This window comes from Pleurodeles waltl, chromosome 4_2 (genome assembly GCF_031143425.1).
Source record: "Pleurodeles waltl isolate 20211129_DDA chromosome 4_2, aPleWal1.hap1.20221129, whole genome shotgun sequence".
Taxonomy (NCBI): domain Eukaryota; kingdom Metazoa; phylum Chordata; class Amphibia; order Caudata; family Salamandridae; genus Pleurodeles; species Pleurodeles waltl.
In genome coordinates this window covers 462134341-462156023 of record NC_090443.1, presented here as the reverse complement: position 1 = coordinate 462156023, position 21683 = coordinate 462134341, and the positions used below count along the sequence as shown (strand labels likewise).

The following is a 21683-nucleotide window of genomic DNA, read 5'->3' as shown; positions in this document are numbered from 1 at the left end:
GTTAGACTACAGATTTTGTTAGACTACAGATGATGTATCTTAATATTATCGGACCTGACTGGGATTTTGAATTTGATCCGTTCATTGGTGTGCAATGCCTTACTATTTGTCTGGATAGAGAACAGCTTTGTATTTTTAACAATTGTAGAAATATATATCTGTTAAAGCATACTATGTTGTATATGCAATCGAACAGACCACCAACAGAATAAACATATTAAATGTACTGTATATTGTTCAAGAAACAGTCAGTAAAACAAAGGATGAAATAGTGACTTCTTCTTGCGCTCAGTGCTCCTGCTGGTCCCACACATGGTAAAATGAATAGTTCATTCACGAATACAAGGTGCAGCAAGTAATATGATAGTTCATTAAAGTCCCGTAAAGCATAGTGACTATCACAGCTTGGTGTTCCCTATGTCTACACATCCAACTTTCAATCTTCAAATAAGTCTCCAGGTCATCATTACATATGTGAAAAGTTTCTGGGGTTCAATGTGTGTCAGCATGATGGCAGGCCATGCGTGATACGTAAAAGGGAAACTGTCCTTCACATAGTAAATGTAGAACAAGTGCAGTAGAGAGTCCCAATAGATTCAGAATTCCTTCATTGACTTTGATTCATGCCCTCATGTATCATTAGTTCAGTTAGTTGATATAAATTCAAATCAGTGCCCATCCATTGTATATTTGGCAGTGGGGAGTGTTGAAATAATCATTACATATGGAGGTGCGCACACTCCCTCTCAGGATAGCAGGACCATCTCCGTTGAAAGACTTTCTAAAATTCATTTAATGGCAACCTAGTTCCTTCCTGTCTTTCTGAAAGATATGGCGATTCCATGTTCAAAGTAAAATACCTCCTAGAGATATAATGCAGTGCTTTCAGTGGTGGGGAGTGCCCAATTGTCCTAAGTCTTGTCATATCACCACATACTTCGGTAGAGATCAGACTGGATTATTCTGATTGGACACTGTGCAGTCAATCATTACTAAAGTATATATTAAAAGTTGTCTTGTAGGTTTTTATAATGGCCTTGTCCCAAATACAGCTTCTCATATTTGGTGCTCCTTTGGGGCGGGGGAGGGTTGGGGGAACAAATGAAAATCCTAAACCAATAGAAACATTTCTAGAGTTCGGATATTTTTGGGGCTTCACGAGACAGGTTCTCAGGCACTAGATTTGAGAATATGGATTTTATGCAATCCGCCTTGTGCTACTTAGCCCATCGCATGGCATTTAGAATGATCTTCGGGTACCCCAAATAAATTACCAAAGGCTGGCATTCCTGAGTCTGCCTTGATGCAGATGGAGCAGACATATGGTTTCAGTGTTAGTCATTTTCCTTAGGAGTGAGAATAGTGGTCACGAAGTAAAGTGGGGGATACCTTCAATGCATCATCTGATGATTTGCGATTTATTAGTGATAGCCTGTGTTTGAGGGAGTCACTACTCTTCTAGGTCGGTATCAGAGCTACCTACAAGCCTTCAATATGCACATAATCAACAATCGCATACTAATTCTTAGGAACACGGACCACCTCTTCTAGTATTTTATTCTTAGAAAAGAATGAAAAGAGTGCCTATGCCACCTTTAACACTTTGAATGTCTCAACACGCTACCAACCTGCGGTTGGACAAGAGGCTAGATGTGTAAATGAGGGAAACGGGAGGTAAGCACGGGCATTAATAGCTGTGTTTACTCCCACATGGGATATGCATCACACGTCTTGGCCACTATTAGCCAGCCTCTCCACATTCTGCTCAATGATTATGTTGTCACCAAATGAGAGTGCTGCTTCCCTTGAGGATACAAGCAAGTTTATAGAACATATTACCAATAGATTAACTTGTGAAAACGCAACTGTAGATTTTTCCCATTGCATTTTTCCCATTGCTGCAAGGAGCGACGTTCCCATGCATAAAATGGATATACAACAGGAGAGGTGGTAGTTTCCTGACTCAACCTTACCTAGTTTGTGATTCTTTTCTATAGGGTCCACGCGGAGAACGAGGGCAGCGGGGGCCAACAGGCAAATCAGGACCAAAGGTAAGCAAAAATTCATATAAATCTGAAAATAAGGTATCTTTTGACTTTCATATGTAATCAGGTCGAGTTTTGTGCTAGTCTATCACTCTCAAACAGGCCAGCTCAGAGTGCCACAATGTTATTTGTTTATGAAATCTCAATAAGCGTATCAGTTGTTGGGCTTGCCCTGCTCACAACACCTTGTGATGTAGGCCACACTGGCCTTTATAATAAATTGTCATTAACTCAGTGGGGAGAGGCTAGAACTGGTGATTCCTGATGGCATCTTCCCATGTGTTTACAACAGTTATGGGTTTTATTCCTCATGATGGAGAATAACATATGGACCTGGAATTATGGCCTATATATAACAAGTTTTCCACTGGACTATTCTGCTCGCATTTATCATCTGCTCATAGCACACAGAGCGCGTCACAGAAGGTTGCTGTGCAAGGGCTAGGAAGAGAGGGTGCTGTGGCAGCAGTGGCTAGGGGATGTTGGAGGGAGCTTTGCAAGCTCCCCTACGGGGTGGTAGGGATTCAGATAGGGGGCAGGCTGTACCAGGTGAATGCCCTGCTGGAGGGAGCTTTGAAGTCTCTCCTACGTGGTGGTAGGGGTTCGGATAGGGGGCAGGTTGTGCCTGTGCTGGGTGAATGCCCTAATGGAGGGAGCTTTGCAAGCCCCACTGCAGGGTGGTAGGGGTTCAGACAAGGGGCAGGCTGTACCTGGGTGAATGCCCTGCTGGGGACAGGCTGTGCCTGTGCTAAGTTAATGCACTAATGAAGGGAGCTGTGGAAGCTCCCCTACAGGCTGGTAGGGCTTCAGATAGGGGGATGGCTGTGACTGTTCCATAGTCTGGTGGCTTTACTCAGTGCAGAAAGGCATCCAGTAAAATCTGGCCATGTACTCGAACACGGGAACTCTAGGCCTCTTGTGTGCATGGATCTTCGACTCATGAAGAGTCAGGCCAACACAACATCAGGATTCCACAGAGGCTGACAGATTTACCCACGTTTATTAGCAAACATGGGTTCTCTGTACATATGTTAATGAGGCATGCATGCTATGCTGTGCTTATTTAGACTCCCGAGCATATTTTTTAAGTGGGGTGTGCATGGGCTGTTGTAATCTCTCTTTGGGCTTTTAACCACGCCCATCATTTTCATTGGTTCGTGGGCTTGCCCTTCAAAATCTGCTTGTTTTCATTAGTGAAAGGCATGCATACATCATGCTTTTTACAGTGTTTAGCCCTCCTCAAGTGCACTGGCCAACTACTGAAAACATACAAGGCTCCATGTTTTCAGCCTGGCTTCTGCACTACTTTATCTTTTTATTTTTCACACATCGCGATTGCGCTGGGTTTTACATAGCATTATCTCGCTCTGATTTTTGGTTTTCAACTTCAATGCGATCAAGCTGGGTTTTACATAGCGTGATTGGACTTGTTTTTTTGCTTCAATTTATGTGTCAAGAAAAGTCTGGTTAGGAGTTTACAAGGCTAATAGCGCTAACTCGAGTAAATGTGAGACCCATTGCATTGCAAATGCTTGTTTAAGAAATTCAGTTCATTCTGTTGCAGATTACTTACTTTCTTAGGCAATATTTAACAGCAATTTACAAGCACCATAACAATATTTAAAAATAATGCTTGAGAATATAATTCTTCTTAAGTTTTTTCAGATGTTGAAGTGTTTTCACAATACTCCTGGGCTCATTTTAAAATGGTGTTTTCAGGATTTAAACTTCTGAACTAACTTCAATGACACGGTTATTTTAAATACATGTTTATGTTTAAAATATATGTGTGAGAAAGTAGCCTCTTTCTAGCCTTGTTACCCCCACTTTTGGCCTGTTTGTGAGTGTATGTCAGGGTGTTTTCACTGTCTCACTGGGATCCTGCTAGCCAGGGCCCAGTGCTCATAGTGAAAACCCTATGTTTTCAGTATGTTTGTTATGTGTCACTGGGACCCTGCTAGTCAGGACCCCAGTGCTCATAAGTTTGTGGCCTATATGTATGTGTTCCCTGTGTGGTGCCTAACTGTCTCACTGAGGCTCTGCTAACCAGAACCTCAGTGGTTATGCTCTCTCATCTCTTTCAAATTGTCACTAACAGGCTAGTGACCAATTTTACCAATTTACATTGGCTTACTGGAACACCCTTATAATTCCCTAGTATATGGTACTGAGGTACCCAGGGTATTGGGGTTCCAGGAGATCCCTATGGGCTGCAGCATTTCTTTTGCCACCCATAGGGAGCTCTGACAATTCTTACACAGGCCTGCCACTGCAGCCTGAGTGAAACAACGTCCACGTTATTTCACAGCCATTTTACACTGCACTTAAGTAACTTATAAGTCACCTATATGTCTAACCTTTACCTGGTAAAGGTTAGGTGCAAAGTTACTTAGTGTGAGGGCACCCTGGCACTAGCCAAGGTGCCCCCACATTGTTCAGGGCCAATTCCCCGGACTTTGTGAGTGCGGGGACACCATTACACGCGTGCACTACATATAGGTCACTACCTATATGTAGCTTCACAATGGTAACTCCGAATATGGCCATGTAACATGTCTATGATCATGGAATTGCCCCCTCTATGCCATCCTGGCATAGTTGGCACAATCCCATGATCCCAGTGGTCTGTAGCACAGACCCTGGTACTGCCAAACTGCCTTTCCTGGGGTTTCACTGCAGCTGCTGCTGCTGCCAACCCCTCAGACAGGTTTCTGCCAGAACAAAGGACTTCCTCTGAGAGAGGGTGTTACACCATCTCCCTTTGGAAAATGGTGTGAAGGCAGGGGAGGAGTAGCCTCCCCCAGCCTCTGGAAATGCTTTCTTGGGCACAGATGTGCCCAATTCTGCATAAGCCAGTCTACACCGGTTCAGGGGACCCCTTAGCCCTGCTCTGGCGCGAAACTGGACAAAGGAAAGGGGAGTGACCACTCCCCTGACCTGCACCTCCCCTGGGAGGTGTCCAGAGCTCCTTCAGTGTGCTCCAGACCTCTGCCATCTTGGAAACAGAGGTGCTGCTGGCACACTGGACTGCTCTGAGTGGCCAGTGCCACCAGGTGACGTCAGAGACTCCTTCTGATAGGCTCCTTCAGGTGTTAGTAGCCTATCCTCTCTCCTAGATAGCCAAACCCTCTTTTCTGGCTATTTAGGGTCTCTGTCTCTGGGGAAACTTTAGATAACGAATGCAAGAGCTCATCCGAGTTCCTCTGCATCTCTCTCTTCACCTTCTGCCAAGGAATCGACTGCTGACCGCGCTGGAAGCCTGCAAACCTGCAACATAGTAGCAAAGACGAGTACTGCAACTCTGTAACGCTGATCCTGCCGCCTTCTCGACTGTTTTCCTGGTGGTGCATGCTGTGGGGGTAGTCTGCCTCCTCTCTGCACTAGAAGCTCCGAAGAAATCTCCCGTGGGTCGACGGAATCTTCCCCCTGCAACCGCAGGCACCAAAAAGCTGCATTACCGGTCCCTTGGGTCTCCTCTCAGCACGACGAGCGAGGTCCCTCGAATCCAGCAACTCTGTCCAAGTGGCCCCCACAGTCCAGTGACTCTTCAGTCCAAGTTTGGTGGAGGTAAGTCTTTGCCTCACCTCGCTAGACTGCATTGCTGGGAACCGCGACTTTTGCAGCTACTCCGGCCTCCGTGCACTTCCGGCGGAAATCCTTTGTGCACAATCCAGCCTGGGTCCACGGCACTCTAACCTGCATTGCACGACCTCCTAAGTTGTTCTCCGGCGACGTGGGACTTCTTTGTGCGACTTCGGGTGAGCACCGTTTCACGCATCCTCGTAGTGCCTGTTTCTGGCACTTCTCCAGGTGCTACCTGCTGCTGAGAGGGCTCCTTGTCTTGCTCGACGTCCCCTCTCTCTCCTGGTCTAATTTGCGACCTCCTGGTCCCTCCAGGGCCACAGCAGCATCCAAAAATGCTAACCCTAAAATTTGTAGCTAGCAAGGCTTGTTGGCGTTCTTTCGGCGGGAAAACACTTCTGCACAACTCTCCACGGCGAGAGGGATCTGTCCACCAAAGGGGAAGTCTCTAGCCCTTTTCGTTCCTGCAGAAACCTCAGCTTCTTCTGTCCAGTAGAAGCTTCTTTGCACCCGCAGCTGGCATTTCCTGGGCATCTGCCCATCTCCGACTTGCTTGTGACTTTTGGACTTGGTCCCCTTGTTCCACAGGTACCCTAGATTGGAAATCCACAGTTGTTACATTGTTGGTTTGTGTCTTTCCTGCATTATTGCTCTAACACAACTTCTTTGTCCTTAGGGGAACTTTAGTGCACTTTGCACTCACTTTTCAGGGTCTTGGGGAGGGTTATTTTTCTAACTCTCACTATTTTCTAATAGTCCCAGCGACCCTCTACAAGGTCACATAGGTTTGGGGTCCATTCGTGGTTCGCATTCCACTTTTGGAGTATATGGTTTGTGTTGCCCCTATCCCTATGTTTCCCCATTGCATCCTATTGTAACTATACATTGTTTGCACTGTTTTCTAAGACTATACTGCATATTTTTGCTATTGTGTATACAGTATATATCTTGTGTATATTTCCTATCCTCTCACTGAGGGTACACTCTAAGATACTTTGGCATATTGTCATAAAAATAAAGTACCTTTATTTTTAGTATAACTGTGTATTGTGTTTTCTTATGATATTGTGCATATGACACTAAGTGGTACTGTAGTAGCTTCACACGTCTCCTAGTTCAGCCTAAGCTGCTCTGCTAAGCTACCATTATCTATCAGCCTAAGCTGCTAGACACCCTATACACTAATAAGGGATAACTGGGCCTGGTGCAAGGTGCAAGTACCCCTTGGTACTCACTACAAGCCAGTCCAGCCTCCTACAATATGATATTCATGTTTTAAATGTTTTGTGTATTTTAATTTTTTTAAAAACATTTATATAACTATATTTAATGGTGTACATGGTTACTAAATATTGGCCAAGATTTACAAGAATCAGGTGCATCAGTGATGATGTGCCAGATTTCTTGCGTCCCCCACCGCCACCTAACGATACCATAAGTATGCTGTATTTATAATACCGTGCACCATGGCGCATGTTAGGCAAATAGCGTCAAAAATGTTGATGCTATTTTGACGCTTTGCTGCACTATCATCACAAATGTTGATGCTAGTGCTGTAAAGTGCAAGGAGGCCCATTGATTTCAATGGGTGTGTCCTTGCTGAGCCAAATTAGTGTAAAAAAAATGGCACTAATGTGATGCAAGGAGGTCGTAGGGCCTTGTAAATCTGGACCTTTGTTTGGTAACCATGCCCGTGATTGCACATGGAAGGAAGTTTGTCCATTGCACAAAATAATAAAGTCTTAACATGGAAACACAACATTTTTAAAAGGGGTAGGATCGACCTGTGTAGTCTACCCGACCCTCTCATACGGAGGACACACCACCACCAATTGCACCGTGGATTTTTATCAGTGCTATTTTCTTGTGCAAGGCAATTCATGATTGTCCCCGACTTATGAATGAATGTCGATGCTTTGTAAGGCTCTTTGGCTGGGGAGCTACCTTCCATCCATTCTAGACTTTTATGAAGTCATGAAATGTTAGTGTTACCATTTCTGCTGGAATGTTCTTCCATGTTATCCCTATTTTTTCCTGTAACAAGGGAGTATTTCCTATTGGTTTTTATGAGTCTCCTTCTTACTGTCCTTTATTTCAAACTCTAGCTTTAGAAGAGCACTTATTTACTGTAAATATTTCTTCAAATGCAGGCATTTATTGGACACTTGGTATCCCTTTCACTGCCACATTGGACAACTTAAACATGTCTAGTTTTTCTAGCCTCTCCTATGAACTCTTAACTTTTATCTTCTCTTTATAAATCACTCATGCTGCCAGAATTTATACATTGGATGCTTTTACCCAGGTACCATTCTGCGCCCATCAAATAAATGGCACAGCATTCTCAAGTTGTTGAGACAGTCTTTACTTTTTTTGTTCACACCAGTGGTATTGTATACTTATACTTTTCCCATTAGTGCCACCAAGCACTGTGATGTGAACAAGAAGCCATGTTTGGCTTGGTATCACGCCTTTCTGCAAACTAGACCTGGGGTCAATTATTTTTCACTCCACAGCAAGTGAAAGTGTTCCAGAATGAATCTTCTTTTTCCAGAGGATCTGCTTCGACTACCATGAGATAAAAATGGCGAATTGTAAGTGAATATCAGAATAGTGGACAAAAAGCTCTGATACCAATGATCTGGATTTAAGTCAAGTGAAAGTCATGAAAGGGCTGCTCTTATTGGCTACCCATAGCACATGACCACAACCTCACTGGTTAAAAGGGTTGGCAATCGGATTGTTGAAACAACAATAATTTGATTTACGACTCTTTCAGCCAACCAGAATATTTTCTAGCATAAGATCCACTCTGAATAGCTCCTGGGAGCCATACATACTGTTACAGGACTGCGTTACGCAGTCCAGGAAGTGGTGGGATGCCCAAAAGCAGGCAATGTTTTGTTTGGGTCAGACATTCACCCATTTTTCAAAGTCAACGTGAAAAGCGGGATTTGACAATTGTTCAAACTAAATTGTGCTGTGTATGTATTCTTTAAAAAGAAGATTTCACCAATTTCACTTTTTGGCAAAAATTGTTTTCTCACTGATACTAGGGACACCTCTAATGCTCTAATGATGGTAGATGTGATTAAGTGATGATATTAATCTTCCATCTTGTCCACCCCAAGTACTTGTTTTTCTTTATCTCAGAACCTCTTGTTTGTTTTGTAGGGAGATTCAGGCCATGATGGGGTGTCTGGTGGTGGAGGGGAAAAGGTAAGTGCTCTGGAACCATATGTCTCATTCTCAGCCTAACAGTAATCGTGTTATCCCTGTACAATGGTTATATATTCACAACAATGAAAAGACAACTTGGTGTGTAATAGGCAATGGACTGTGCTACCACCTTGGTAATGTGTACTACTCAAGGCTCTCTCCCCTGCACAATCACTAGCTTTCGTTCATCTTTAGTTCGTGTGATCGAACCAGCTCACACTTGTGCAGAGGCTGTATAACATTTCATTAGACAGGGCCACCCTCCAACATAAGGGGTCTAAGGTATGAGCAAATCAAGAAAATGAACTCCTTAAGGAGCCAGTAAAACAAAGATTCAACGGTTTAATGGGGTGAGTAGAGCCTTAGATCTATACACAACATTATAGAATCTCAAAATGTTGTGGAAGTAGTCTGATTGGTAATAAGCGTGTTCACATCCGCATCTTTCTGCCTGCCCAAGCCAGATCAAGTCCCCAGTAGCCCAATTCCGATTTTGGGCAAAGTTAACTTTGCTTCCTGAGTCCAAACAATTTTCCAACTGCCAATAACCGCAAAATCATTGTTGTCTGTTACTACTCCCTTCCCCACATTATTTTATCCAGAGATAAGCGAAAGCGCTCTAACACAGTGTTCATGTTTAGAACTAAAGTACAGGGGCTCTTTTGACTTTTCGCAAACACCTTCAGGAAACATGAAAAATGCACATCCCGCTAACAACTGTTGCAAGGAACCAGGACATTCTTTATCTGCATTTATTTAGCATTTGTATATTGAGAGATAGGGCATTCAACAAATGTCTCACAATTTATTTGTCTTTTGTGATTTATGATGTGCAAATCTGGAAACGGTTAAATGAAGTAAGAGAAAAAGTGGCATTGCAATAGTGTCTCTCAGGGCTGTGAATGGGTCACTGCCAATCAGAAATCCAGACAATACATTTCACCACTGCGGAAAGACCCACCCCACATGGGCTTACGGACATGCAGAATCACCAATGCCTGCTTCCTAAGTTTGTAAGGACTGTGGACAGCCCTGAGACGTGGCAGGTAAAACGCTGATGATAGGTAGTCAGTGCCGCAGTTTCCAGCGGCTGAAAGACCCACCCTTCCGGGCAGAACATTTGGCTCCTGGAATTCTTCCACTTGCTAAATGTACGTTTCATCTCTGGTGAAGTTGGGAAGCTTCAGTCACCTTCTAACATTGCTAAAATGTCCCAGCTTCCCTGATGAGGGTCAATATTATGCCAACACCAACTAAGAGTGTAGACATTTCCAAACATGGTAAGCTTTGCATTGATCAAGTCACTCCATACTGGTTCTGTTAATAGATGAGATTCAGAATGTGACCATGATGTAAAGTTTTAACTGCAATTCACTCTTGAAAGTTACATTATCTATAAGTGGGCAAATGCACAAAAATGGATAGATTGATTGATGCAGGACATCGAAAACAGACATAGGGCATGATTTAGAGTTGGGTAGATGAGCTACTCCATCACAACAGTGACGGATAACTCGTCTGCAGAAATATAAATCCCAATATTACCTAATGGATTTATATTTGGGTGGACGGGATATCCATCACCTTTGTGGCAGAGTAAACTGTCCGTCAAAATCTAAATCAGTTCCAAAGTTCCTGTGCTCTGTAAGAAGCAGATCCCTGAAAGAGGAAGAAACCAAGCTGTTTAGAATGTCGATAGTTGCATTTTTAACACTGCATCTAAATGTTTTTATTTCTTATTTTCAAAATGATTTAGGGCCCTCAAGGACCCCAAGGGCCAAATGGATTTCCTGGAACCAAGGGACCTCCTGTGAGTAAATTGTGCGACCGAGGGTGATACGAAGTGAAATGTTGAGATATTTTTTTCATGGGTTACTATGTAAGGCGCATGCACAATCACTTGCAAAGGGGCTTCTTGCAGCTAAACATTTGAGACACATAACTCCCATACTCCCCATCTTGGAGCATTCCTTTAGAGGAAGCTCATTTTGAGTTCCCATTCCTGAATGAGATAGTGAGTATTTTCCATTATTCCATTATTATATATATATATATATATATATATATATATATATCAGAAAGTTTTATATAGTAACATGTTTTATTGATTCACAGTATTATTGTATTTGCATTTATATGTTTCAGTAGGAAAGGATAGAATTTGCACTGAGGGTTTAGCAAAGTTATCTTTGTTAAATGAGGCATCCCACCTCAGCCCCCAAGCAACAGATGGCCTTTGAGTTTAGCACCTCATCGCACCTCCTTCCCCACAAAAGGTTGGGTGAAAAGAGGTGGGGATTTGGGGACAGGGTAGTTGAGTTGTGCAACGTACTGCTGTTCTTAGCCACAAATTTCTAAAATGTCTGTCCAGTCCATGCACTTGTCAACACAGAGATGCCCAGACAGTGGTCATTTTCTTTACATTAGCTAACAACAGCAATACTAACATTAAAAACCGAAAGGTTAAAAATATATTGTCACCCCAGCATCGAGGCACTACAATAACAGCTCTTGTCAGTCTGGCGACTGTGTAACCAAGATATCCACATGACTCGGGCCTCTAGGGTGGACAGTTAATATAACTGCCGACATCACATTTTGCTCTGTCAGACTACATTTCGAGTTGGAACAGTTGGATAGTGAAAAAAGCGTTGCAGTTTTTGAAAAAAAAAACGTGGCAAGGTTGATTTTTTAAAATTATTTGCAAAGGAAATACACGGGGCATATACATCTAGAGCCTTTTTGGATCCGAAAATTATAATTTCGCTGGCAAAGTTTTGTGAAGGTGACACTTTTTTGAAACTTAAGCAAAATGAGAAAATTACCTTCTTTTCAAGTTTCTGAAAAAATTGCAAGCAAAAATCATTTTTTTTAAAGAAAAGGCCTACTTTTTCGCAGATTTTTAAAAAAAAATTTTATACATTAAGTTAGACTATGTTTTTTGTGTGCTGGGTTGGAAAATGCATAGATAGATTCCTTTCCCACACACCTCCGCACTTAAAACATCAGGAATTCAGGGAGCAGCAAAGTCAATTTGGCCCCCAGCAATTCCTGCACGTTTAAAAAGTAGAAAAGCTAAATATTTAGGGGCGTATTTATAGGCCCCTACAGACACAGAAGCGTCACTTTTCGTGACACTCCTGTGGCTCTAAGCACTGCTCCGTATTTACAAGGTGGCGTTAAGCCACTTTTTGTGTCATAATGTCACCTTGTAAATATGGCCCCTTCCCACGCAGCACTGTGCGTGGAAGAGGCGTACAGTGGGTGTTGCTGTGGGCGTGCCACAGCAACACTTATTGCATGTTGACGGTACCTCAGATTTATGAAATTTCGTAAACCTGAGGCAGCGCCAAAATCTAGGTTTAACGAGAAGGAATACTGTTATACCTCCTCGTTTTTTTGCTTTTTCTATGCGTAATGCATTCAGCAGCACACATAGAAAGAGCAAAATCCCAGAAATGATTGTTTATGTGCGGGAGGTGTCCCTTCCTGCACATAAACAATCATTTGAAAATGACACTTTGGCACTTCTCTGTGTGCTGCATTGTGCAGCACACAGATAAGTGCCAAAGCACCATTAGTGATTGTTTATGTGCAGGAAGGGACACCTTCCCGCACATAAACAAACACACACCCCTCAACGCAGACCTCCTTGCACGATGGTGCAAGGATGCCTGGATGGCACTGGCAGCTGAATTTAGTGCCAGCGCACGACAAAATAGGGGTGTGCCATATTCATTTAAATACGGCACATCCCTGCGTTTCTGAAGTGACACAGCACGGTGCTGCCAATGTTGCCACAGCACCCCGCTGCCTCACTTTCCCATAAATCTGGCCCTTATGATTTGAATTTTGAACTTGTGGAAATTTCAAAAGTTCCCCGTTGAAAAGTTTAGAAAAAATAAATGTTGCATAAAAATAATTTAATTTATATGACGCTCTCTTGTACCAGGGTTTGTTTATTTCATCCAGCCTGGTTTCTTTCGTATATTTCCCCTACATTATTGTAAATGCAGGACGACTTGTTACAACAGAATGCAAAGAAAAACTATAGGGTTGCGTGAGCTGCTGACATCAGACGTGAGAGTTCTTAAGCAGTTTGTGGTTTGAGCAAAAATTCAAAGCCACATCAAACACATGCTATAGCGAGATAGGAGGAGAGTAGAATTTAGCAATTACGCTACCTCATTAACGAAGACTGTGATCCATTAACTGAAGTACGGTGAGACACTCATCCTAAGAGAAGCCTGTCTGATCATTGCTAGATAGAGATAAAAGAAATGCTCCGAGGCGCGCGCGCACAGAAGGTGCTTGTGCTGAATTCTGGGTTAATCATTCATTAAAAGGCTCCTGGGAGCTACTGCACTTTGCAGTCCTCGTTTTATTTCCCCTGTGCTTGCTAACTCTCCATACCATTGGAACTATTTTCCACTTAGTAGAAAGTAAGGAAACACTGACATCCGCTGGTACAAAAGGGTTCTGCAATAGTTTTGTGAAGCTTTTTTTTTAGTGCCCGGTGCAAAGCAAGGAGATGTATGCAGTGAAACCAATAGGATGGACCAACGCATTTCGTTTATTTTATTTAGGCTCCAGACCACATCCTCAATTTGTCCTTAACTTGCAAAAGACCGTACTATTAGATTGCAAATAGCTGCCATATGTAATTTAACTTCGTGCCACTCAGGGTTTTAAATTATAATGCAAAGTTCTTTATCAAATGTTTGTTTAATCTTTAGATGATGGATGTGTCAGGCAAAAGCAACATTCCCTTAAGAGAAGACAACATCACAAACAGCAGTATTTGAAACATTGAATGGCTATGTATACTTAAAAACACTTTACAGTTTTATAGTGAGAGATAACGCGCTATATTGTGCACTAGAAAGAAACATGTTTTATCTTATGTTATGTTGCACCCAAAAATGTCACAGGAAGACAAGACCTGGTGCTGCTGCCAGTGATGTCTCTGACAGGATGTAATTCGTTCATTCATGGCAATACCTGTATAAATTAGAGTATGGTGTCTTCGAGGCAGCAAAGCAGGAGACGTCTTGCCAGCATAGTTTTCTATATTAATTTCTGAATTTATATTTACTTCAGGGACCTCCTGGTAAGGATGGCTTACCTGGACACCCAGGACAGAGAGGAGAACCGGTAAGTAGCTTTTCTTGCATTAATGTAACTTTAATTCATGCTGAATGAATGCACCTTTTTTAAAAAGCAGATACATTTGACTAGTAATAAATATCAGAGGACCCAGCCTGATGATCATTTATCACTCCCACATTACCTCCACAAATTCTACTTTGCTACCAACCTTTCCTTCACATCCTTAGTGTCAGCTTCTGATAAGAATTTTCATTGCTTACAATAGCTTTTGCTGAAAGCAAGAACTGGTCAATTGCTCCTAACTACTGGTGGGTGGTGAACTCCGCTCCGCTCGTGTTTTTCCCACTCCATGCTCCGCTTAGAGCGTGAAGTTGAGAAAAACTCTGCATAGTGGAGTTTTTCCCCGTTCCAGCTCACCAATGTTAAGCGAGTCAAATCTTACTCCAAACCACCTCCCGGTGGGATTTCTCAATTTTTGCTTGAGGTCGCATATGATCGCTTGCATTGGGAAGCATTCTGTTGATGTTGAAGCTGCCACTCGAGTAGAAAATCTACTCGAGCGGCAGAAAAGAAGTAGCACTCTCTTGCTCTGCACATGGTGTTTGTGCTGATTTTACAGCATGGGACAAACACCCAGCACTAAAATCAGCGTGAATGGCATCACCTAAAGCACCCCACTGCTCATGGAACTCTGCGTAGCACGGCAGAGTTTTTTGGTCATCAAAAAAACTCCACCCAGGCCTACTTCTAACACGAGTCTCTTCTTATGGGCATCCCTCCTCTTGCTTTCAGATCTTTTTGGCCGCCTGCTGGAAATAGGAAAACCTTTAACCCATACAGCAGTTGGTGACTAGTGCATTCTGAAGCTGTCCTGCCTGTTGTAGCAAATGGTATTGAAAATTACAACTTTATTAATGTACATCAAAAGTTCCCTAGCCTAACCTTATTTCACAAAAATGACACATTGATTAAATATTCTGTTTTTTATTGTCAAGTTTAGTTTATAAACCTGCAGTTTCTCCAAAATATTTGTACCCTGTGTCTGTGACACCTGAATGATAAATACATTTGTAAATAACATTGTACTTTTAATGAAGAATAGCGATTTCTTTTTTATCAGGTTGTGAAAGGGGATTTCCCTTTAGCATTGTTACTTTTGAAAATTTGCATTTCACTGTTTTCAAATCTCAATTCATTATTAGAACATTGAAATGTTGAGAGCTACACTGAAGACAAAAGTAGCTCATGCCCAATAATGGCTGCTATGCTCTTGCAGTTCCAGCATTCTTTCTGCTCTTCCCTCTTGAATTTAGAGCATTCTGCCCTTAGAGAGTGACTTTTTAATAGTCTTGTAGCCCTTATGACTAAGGTCACAAATTGTTAAATGCTTACACTCTTTTTATAGACTCTCACCTAAGCCTTAAGCATTTACTGTTGATTCAGAGCCTTTAAGAACCAGTACGGCCCTTCTCAGCGGTGTTTAGACGAAATAGTGTGAAAAAATATTGCTTGGATAGAATATAGAGGGCAAAAATATAATGAAGGTAAGTTTCTCTAATTAAACAAACTTTTACTATAGAATAACCCCAAATCTGTGTACCTTGACAATATATATATCTTCAGGTACAGGGATGTGGGGTTAAGAATAGTTAATCTATACTTACCTATTTGCAATTTCTTCTCAATATTTAGGTCCTCATTTTTTTTGACGCTATTTTCTGTCCACACAAAAGTTTTGTTACCAACATTCTGTCAGTGGTACCTTCTCGGCATCAGGCTACAAGGCTATAAAAAGCTTTTCACTACTGAAAATAAGGATCCCCAAATTGAGACTGGCTTTATTATCATGACTTGCTGTAATCTTACCTCCTATCGAAAGCACAGACACAAGATATACTCCTGACCAATAGGGCTGGCTCACCACTATTTTAATTGGCATGTCCTGGTGTCGTACGTCTGGGGATAACCATGTGTCATGGGCATAAAATGATGTGCTTTCTAGTCCATCCTGTACCAAAGGAGAATGCCCAACTGAAGCAAACACTGCTTCCCTTCCGAAGTCCTGTTTGGTAAAGCTATGATTAACATCATCAGGCATGGTCGCTCAGGCATAAAATACCGTCAAAGAAATTTGGTATTTTAAAAAAGTTGCTGGTGTTACAGCCATGGGAGGGGGGATTTGCTGAGGTGTATAGCTTCCTGTGTATTAAGGCCCATATTTATACTTTTTTAGTGCCGCATTTGCGACATTTTTTGACGCAAAAGAAGCGCAAACTTACAAAATACAATTTTATTTTGTAAGTTTGGGCCGATTTTGAGTAAAAAACTATGCAAATGCGGCACTAAAAAAGTATAAATATGGGCCTAAGAGTCATAAAACCCTAGTGTATATGTGATAAATTAGTAATAACGTATGTTATCATAGCACAACATTATGAGCAGGTCTGAATTGCCAGTGGTTGCAACTGAAGCATGAACAGCAAAACTGACCTTAAAACATAGGTCTCTGTCTGACACCCCATTCACGGATGCTGTCTTTCAGCCTCAAAAGAATTTAATGCATGTGTGGTTTCGCCATTTAATCTTCTGTCCCTGAAAATTAGGTGAGCAACATTAGGAAGATTATGATGATGATATATCAATGAGGAATGTATTTAGAACCAACATTTCACTCAGGCAGTTTCTAGGCACTGGAATCAATCAAACCTAACTGTGAGAGAAAAAAAAAAAACAGAAAACAAGTCTAAAGCACATAGGAAAAAATGAAAGTGGCAAAAATAGTTACGTGAACCAAATCATTGGATATTTGCAACTGTTCAGTCCGAATGAATGTTGTGACTACAAAGCGCTATGGCGCAACGAGTAACACAGGGGGAGGTGGAGAGCCTGCATGGCGATACACCGGACATGCCGGAAAGGATTTGGGGCCAGATGTACGAAGCATTTTTCCAGTCACAAACAGCCCATCGGGCCATTTACAACCTGAAAAAGGCTTTTTTCTATGTACCAAAGCAAAATGAGACTATGTAACTTGTTTACTGAATTGCATTTTGCTTTTGCAATTTGTTATTAGGAAGGGGCGTGTTTAGGACGTCCCTTCTTCTTAATAGCGAATCCCACTGGCATGTAGGAATGGTTTGCACAACATTCTCAGTTACCATCAACTTTAAGTTAGTGGTAACCCATTCGGACTCAGGGGACTCCTTATCCTTTGAGAATGGTAGCAAAACGTTTTTTAAGAGCAGGCAGTGGTCCCACCCGCCACTGCCTACTCTTAAACGCTAAAAAAATTAAAAGAAAACTTTCCATTTTTATTTTTTAAAAGCATCCCGTTTCCTTTAAGGAAAAAGGGCTGCATTAAAAAAAAAGATTGCTTTATTTAAAAGCAATCACAGACATGGTGGTATGCTGCCCCAGCAGGCTATCGTCCCTGAGATTGTGGCCATTCCCAAATGGGTTGCAAACTGCGACCTGCCTTGTGAACATTAATGAGGCAGGTCTCTTGCAACTGTTTTGGGAATCACAAACAGTGTTAAACACACTGTTGTACATCCCAGTTTGCAATTTCTTAATAGCGATTCGCAAGGATTCTCTATTAGGAAATTGCAAACTACTTTTTTGATACGTCTGGCCCTTGGAGAGGGCAATCCATGGCTTCGAGCTGTGAGTTGTGGCTGCAGGTGCCGCTAGTGCTGCGGTACTGCAGGAGGCAAAACAGTCACGCCAATGGGAGGTAAAGCAGTTACCTCCCGCAGTGAGGAGCATCCTGCATCATTGGCGTACTACTATACCTATATCTCAAATGTTGGTATGCCTGTGGCACCAGTAACAGAAGTGGGTAGAAGCTGGCATACATCAGCCCACTAGAGGGCCAGGAGGGCTGCTTGAATGGAGCAGAAACATGAATGCAGAGAGGTGTATGTGAACAGGCACAAGGTGGTAACCCCTGGTGGGCAGAAGTGGCCGACATTAGGCCTATGCGGCATGCTCACCTGGGGACGGCCCTAAAAACCTCTGCCTCTCTTGGTTGCCAAAAACTTCTTCCTTTTGGCCTACAGGATCCCTCTAGTGCCACTCAGCACCCTTTGCTTCACTGCGTCGTTCTTATTGTCTCTCTGGCACACTGTCGCACTGTTACTAAGTGGGAAAGCCGAGCTGTAGAAACCTTTTGCTTGCACTTTGTGATTCATGACTTATGTCTTCCAAAAGACTTTAAGCTCTAAATCTAAGTAGCACTCTCTGACATTTCCTCTTTAAAAGCTCTCACTGGCTTGATAGTAGTTTGAGAGCAGATACCTACAGCAACCCACAGCAATTACTGCTTTCTTCAGTATATTTGGTATATCCAAGAACTGAGCTGCAATCTACTAGGAAAAAAACCCCAAACAAGGTTTATAAGCATGCTCACATTCAAGTTTTCTCCTTTTCACAAAGTCAGAATCCCCGACTGCTCTCAGTGCATCATTTCCATAGTAACCAACTAGGAGTATTGCCAGGAGACTACAATTGTATCCTGGATGGCTGTATGGATAGATAGCCGCTCCAACAGGGCACTAATCCACTGATGTCAACCTCGCTCGCAGCAGTTATGCGTGACTTGGGGTTCAGGGATAGCTGGTGGGATTTACATCCAGAGGGTCATAAATTTACATGTCATTCATTGACGCATAACACTTATAGTCGCCTGGATCGTATATTGATGAGTGGCATAGATCTGCAGTCCTTGATGAAGGTGACATATTTGGGTTGGTTCCTATCTGATCATGTGCAGGTGTTGTTGGCATTGAAATGGGGTCCGCTTGGGTGGCATGTCCGCGGCTGGCGCATGCCTCCGGATCTTTTAGCAGATCCAGCTTGCCGAGAGGCTATTGCGGGTGTGTTGATGGATTAGTTGGAGTTTAATTGGCAGTCTGCGACCACCAAGACATTGGGCTGGGAGGCACGTAAGGCTGTCATGCGTGGGGCCTGTATGGGTGTGACATGTGGAGTGCTGGGCCAGCTAGAGGCAACCTTGGGGGCACAGGAACACAGGCTGGCAGTTCTGTAGGGCTCTGGGGAGACATAGCAGGAGGTGCACCAGGAGATGCTACAAGTGCAGCGTGAAGTGCAGTTGGCATACGACTCATTAGACAGGTGCACGCTAAGGGCGTATCGTCAGCGACTCCATAAAGAGGGGGACAAATCAAGGAAGCTCCTTGCATGGATATTGAGATGGAAACAGGAACTGCTCCCTATCCTGCACATCTGCACTCTGAATGAGGAACTTGTAACTAATTGGCGGGATGTTCTGGAGGTATTCGTGGAGCACCTTCATGGGGTGACAGTGCTGGGGTGGCATTGGGGGTTACCTGGATGGAGTTGGGATGCTCAAGCTGGCCTCTGTGCTTGTCCAGTGAGTTAGATGTGGAGGAACTGAGAATGGCTATTCAGGCCCTCAGCAGATCCAGAGCCCCGTGGGGATGGATTTCCTGCAGAGTTTTATCAAGCTTATTCTGCCACACTGACAGGAAAGTTGTTGGAGGTTTTTTATGAGGTCCGGGAAGGCGGGATACTACCGCGTACGATGAGGGAGGGGTTTTCTGTTTGTTGCCCAAGCCTGGAAGGGATGCAGCCGACCCGTCTTCGTACAGGCCCCTTGCGATGATCAACATAGATGTAAAAATATTGTGCAAAGTGTTGGCAACGCGGCTGTCGACGATGGTTCACACACTGGTCATGAAGATCAATGTGGCTTTATGCCTGCTCGTAGTACCACTCTTAACATCCACAGACTCACTCATGTATTGCATGAAACGATGGACTGTGCCTCCGACTTGACATTAGTATCACTCAACTTGGAAAAGGGATTTGATACAGTGGAGTGACCATGCCTTATGGCTGTGCTGCAGGGAATGGGTTTTGGTCCTGTCTTTTGTAGTTAGGTGCACCTTTTGTATACTAGCCCTTCAGTTAAGGTTCAAATCGGGAGAGACATATCGGGGGAGTGGGAGGTAGGGAGGGGCACAAGGCAGGGCTTCCCCCTCTCGCCACTACTATTCGCCCTTGCTATTGAGCCACTGGCGATTCTGCTGCATAGGGAGATGGAACAATGGGGTATTAAGCTTGGTGACTCTACACATGTCCTCTCTTTATATGCAAATGATGTGTTGCTATATGTCCTTACCCCTGCCTGGGCGGTACCGGTCTTGCTGGGGCTCCTTGAGACCTTTGGCATGGTCTCGGGTCTCCGAGTAAATTTTGGGAAGTCACTTCTGTTTCCAGTGGGCAGCTTGGTGGAGGTTCCTGCTGATCGATTGCCTGAACTTGGCCTCTGCTGGGAATTGGAAGGTTTTCGATACTTGGGTATATGGGTGGCCCATACGGAGGAAAACATATAGACACCTCAACGAGGATGAGGTTATGACCAATCTCAAGGGGTCGGTGGCCTCTTGGAGTAGACTGCCCCTGTCTGTGATGGGAAGGGTAGCGGTGGCAAAGGTGGTTTTTCTCCTGCATTGCCTTTCTCTGATTTAGAATGCCATGTTCCCGATCCCTTCCTCCTTTTTCTGGAAGTTAGACAGTTTACTTATTTCCCTGGTCTGGGCCGGACATTGTAGTAGGGTGGCGTTGCCGGTTCTTAAACAGGATATGGAGGATGGTGGTCTCGCCCTGCCTGAGGGGCAGCATTATTAATATGCAGCCCATTTACAACATGCAGCGCGATGGCTGATAGTATCAGATAATTAGGAAAAGAGGTTGTTCCTCAGTATGTTGGGTGGTGACACCCTGGTGCAATTACTGATGAGAGGAGGGAGGTCGACGGAAGGAACTCCTTATCTGGTGAGGCAGACCATGGCAATCTGGGAGACGTTTGTGGCTAAAGTGCTGGGTAAGGTGCTATTCGCATTTGGGATCTTGCTCCATTCAGGTCCATTGACACTGATATGTCTATGGACCATTGGAGGGCAGGTGGCTGCCAGACTGGCGGGGATCTTTACCCCAGGGAGGTATTTATCGAGTTCCCGGAGGCTCAGGAAACTTTTGAGGTGGGGCTGCGCAAGTTTCTGCAGTATGCCAAGGTGGAAAGTGTGGCACGGGAGGTCTTGGTTGGGTTTCCGGCTGCCCCGCAGCCATTCCAAGTGCTGGGAGGCTTGCTCCGATGGGGAGAGGGGGTGCACCTCATTTCATTGTTCTATAAAGCTGTCAGAGGTGATCAGGTGCTACCCCAGTGTGTGGCATGTGCTGCGTGGGCGAGGGAGTTAGAGGAGCCTGTAGCACATGCGGATTGGGCATAAGCGTGTATGCTGGTGAAGAAAGTGTCCCGTAATCACAGATTTAAGTTGCTCCATTTTAACTTCTTGCACCGCGCATATGTGACCCCCAAGCGCCTTAATCGAATAATCCCTGATAGGGAGGCGAAGTGCACACAATGTGGACAGTTAGGTGCCAGTTTTTTGTATTTAGCCTGGACATGCCGGGGGTTCTGAAGATAACAGAGAGGACTGGCATAGCGATACTCTTGACCCCAAAGGCTTGCCTTCTGGGAGTGGTACCTAGACCAAGGGGACTAAAGATACATCATAAAATGGCCCAACTGGCATTGCTGCTAGCCAAGAGATGAGTGACCATATGCTGGAGGAGTGTTCGGGTTCATCATGACAGAGGGATCTCCTTGAATGGGGAGTAGTGGAAGAAGTGCATGTGCTTAATGACCACAGGGATGGGGGGCCTCGGAGGATGTGGTGTTAT

General features: G+C 43.7%; 1 protein-coding gene across 2 annotated transcripts in view; it reads left to right on the top strand.

Moving 5' to 3' along the window:
• The window catches only part of COL5A3 (collagen type V alpha 3 chain), a 546803-nt gene that overhangs the window by 343075 nt on the left and 182045 nt on the right, over positions 1 to 21683 (top strand). For both annotated transcript variants that reach the window (XM_069231786.1, XM_069231785.1), the window contains 4 exons: positions 1998 to 2051; positions 8802 to 8846; positions 10603 to 10656; positions 13947 to 14000. In XM_069231786.1, the coding sequence (XP_069087887.1) occupies positions 1998 to 2051; positions 8802 to 8846; positions 10603 to 10656; positions 13947 to 14000 (207 nt within the window). The remainder of the gene's footprint in view (positions 1 to 1997; positions 2052 to 8801; positions 8847 to 10602; positions 10657 to 13946; positions 14001 to 21683) is intronic.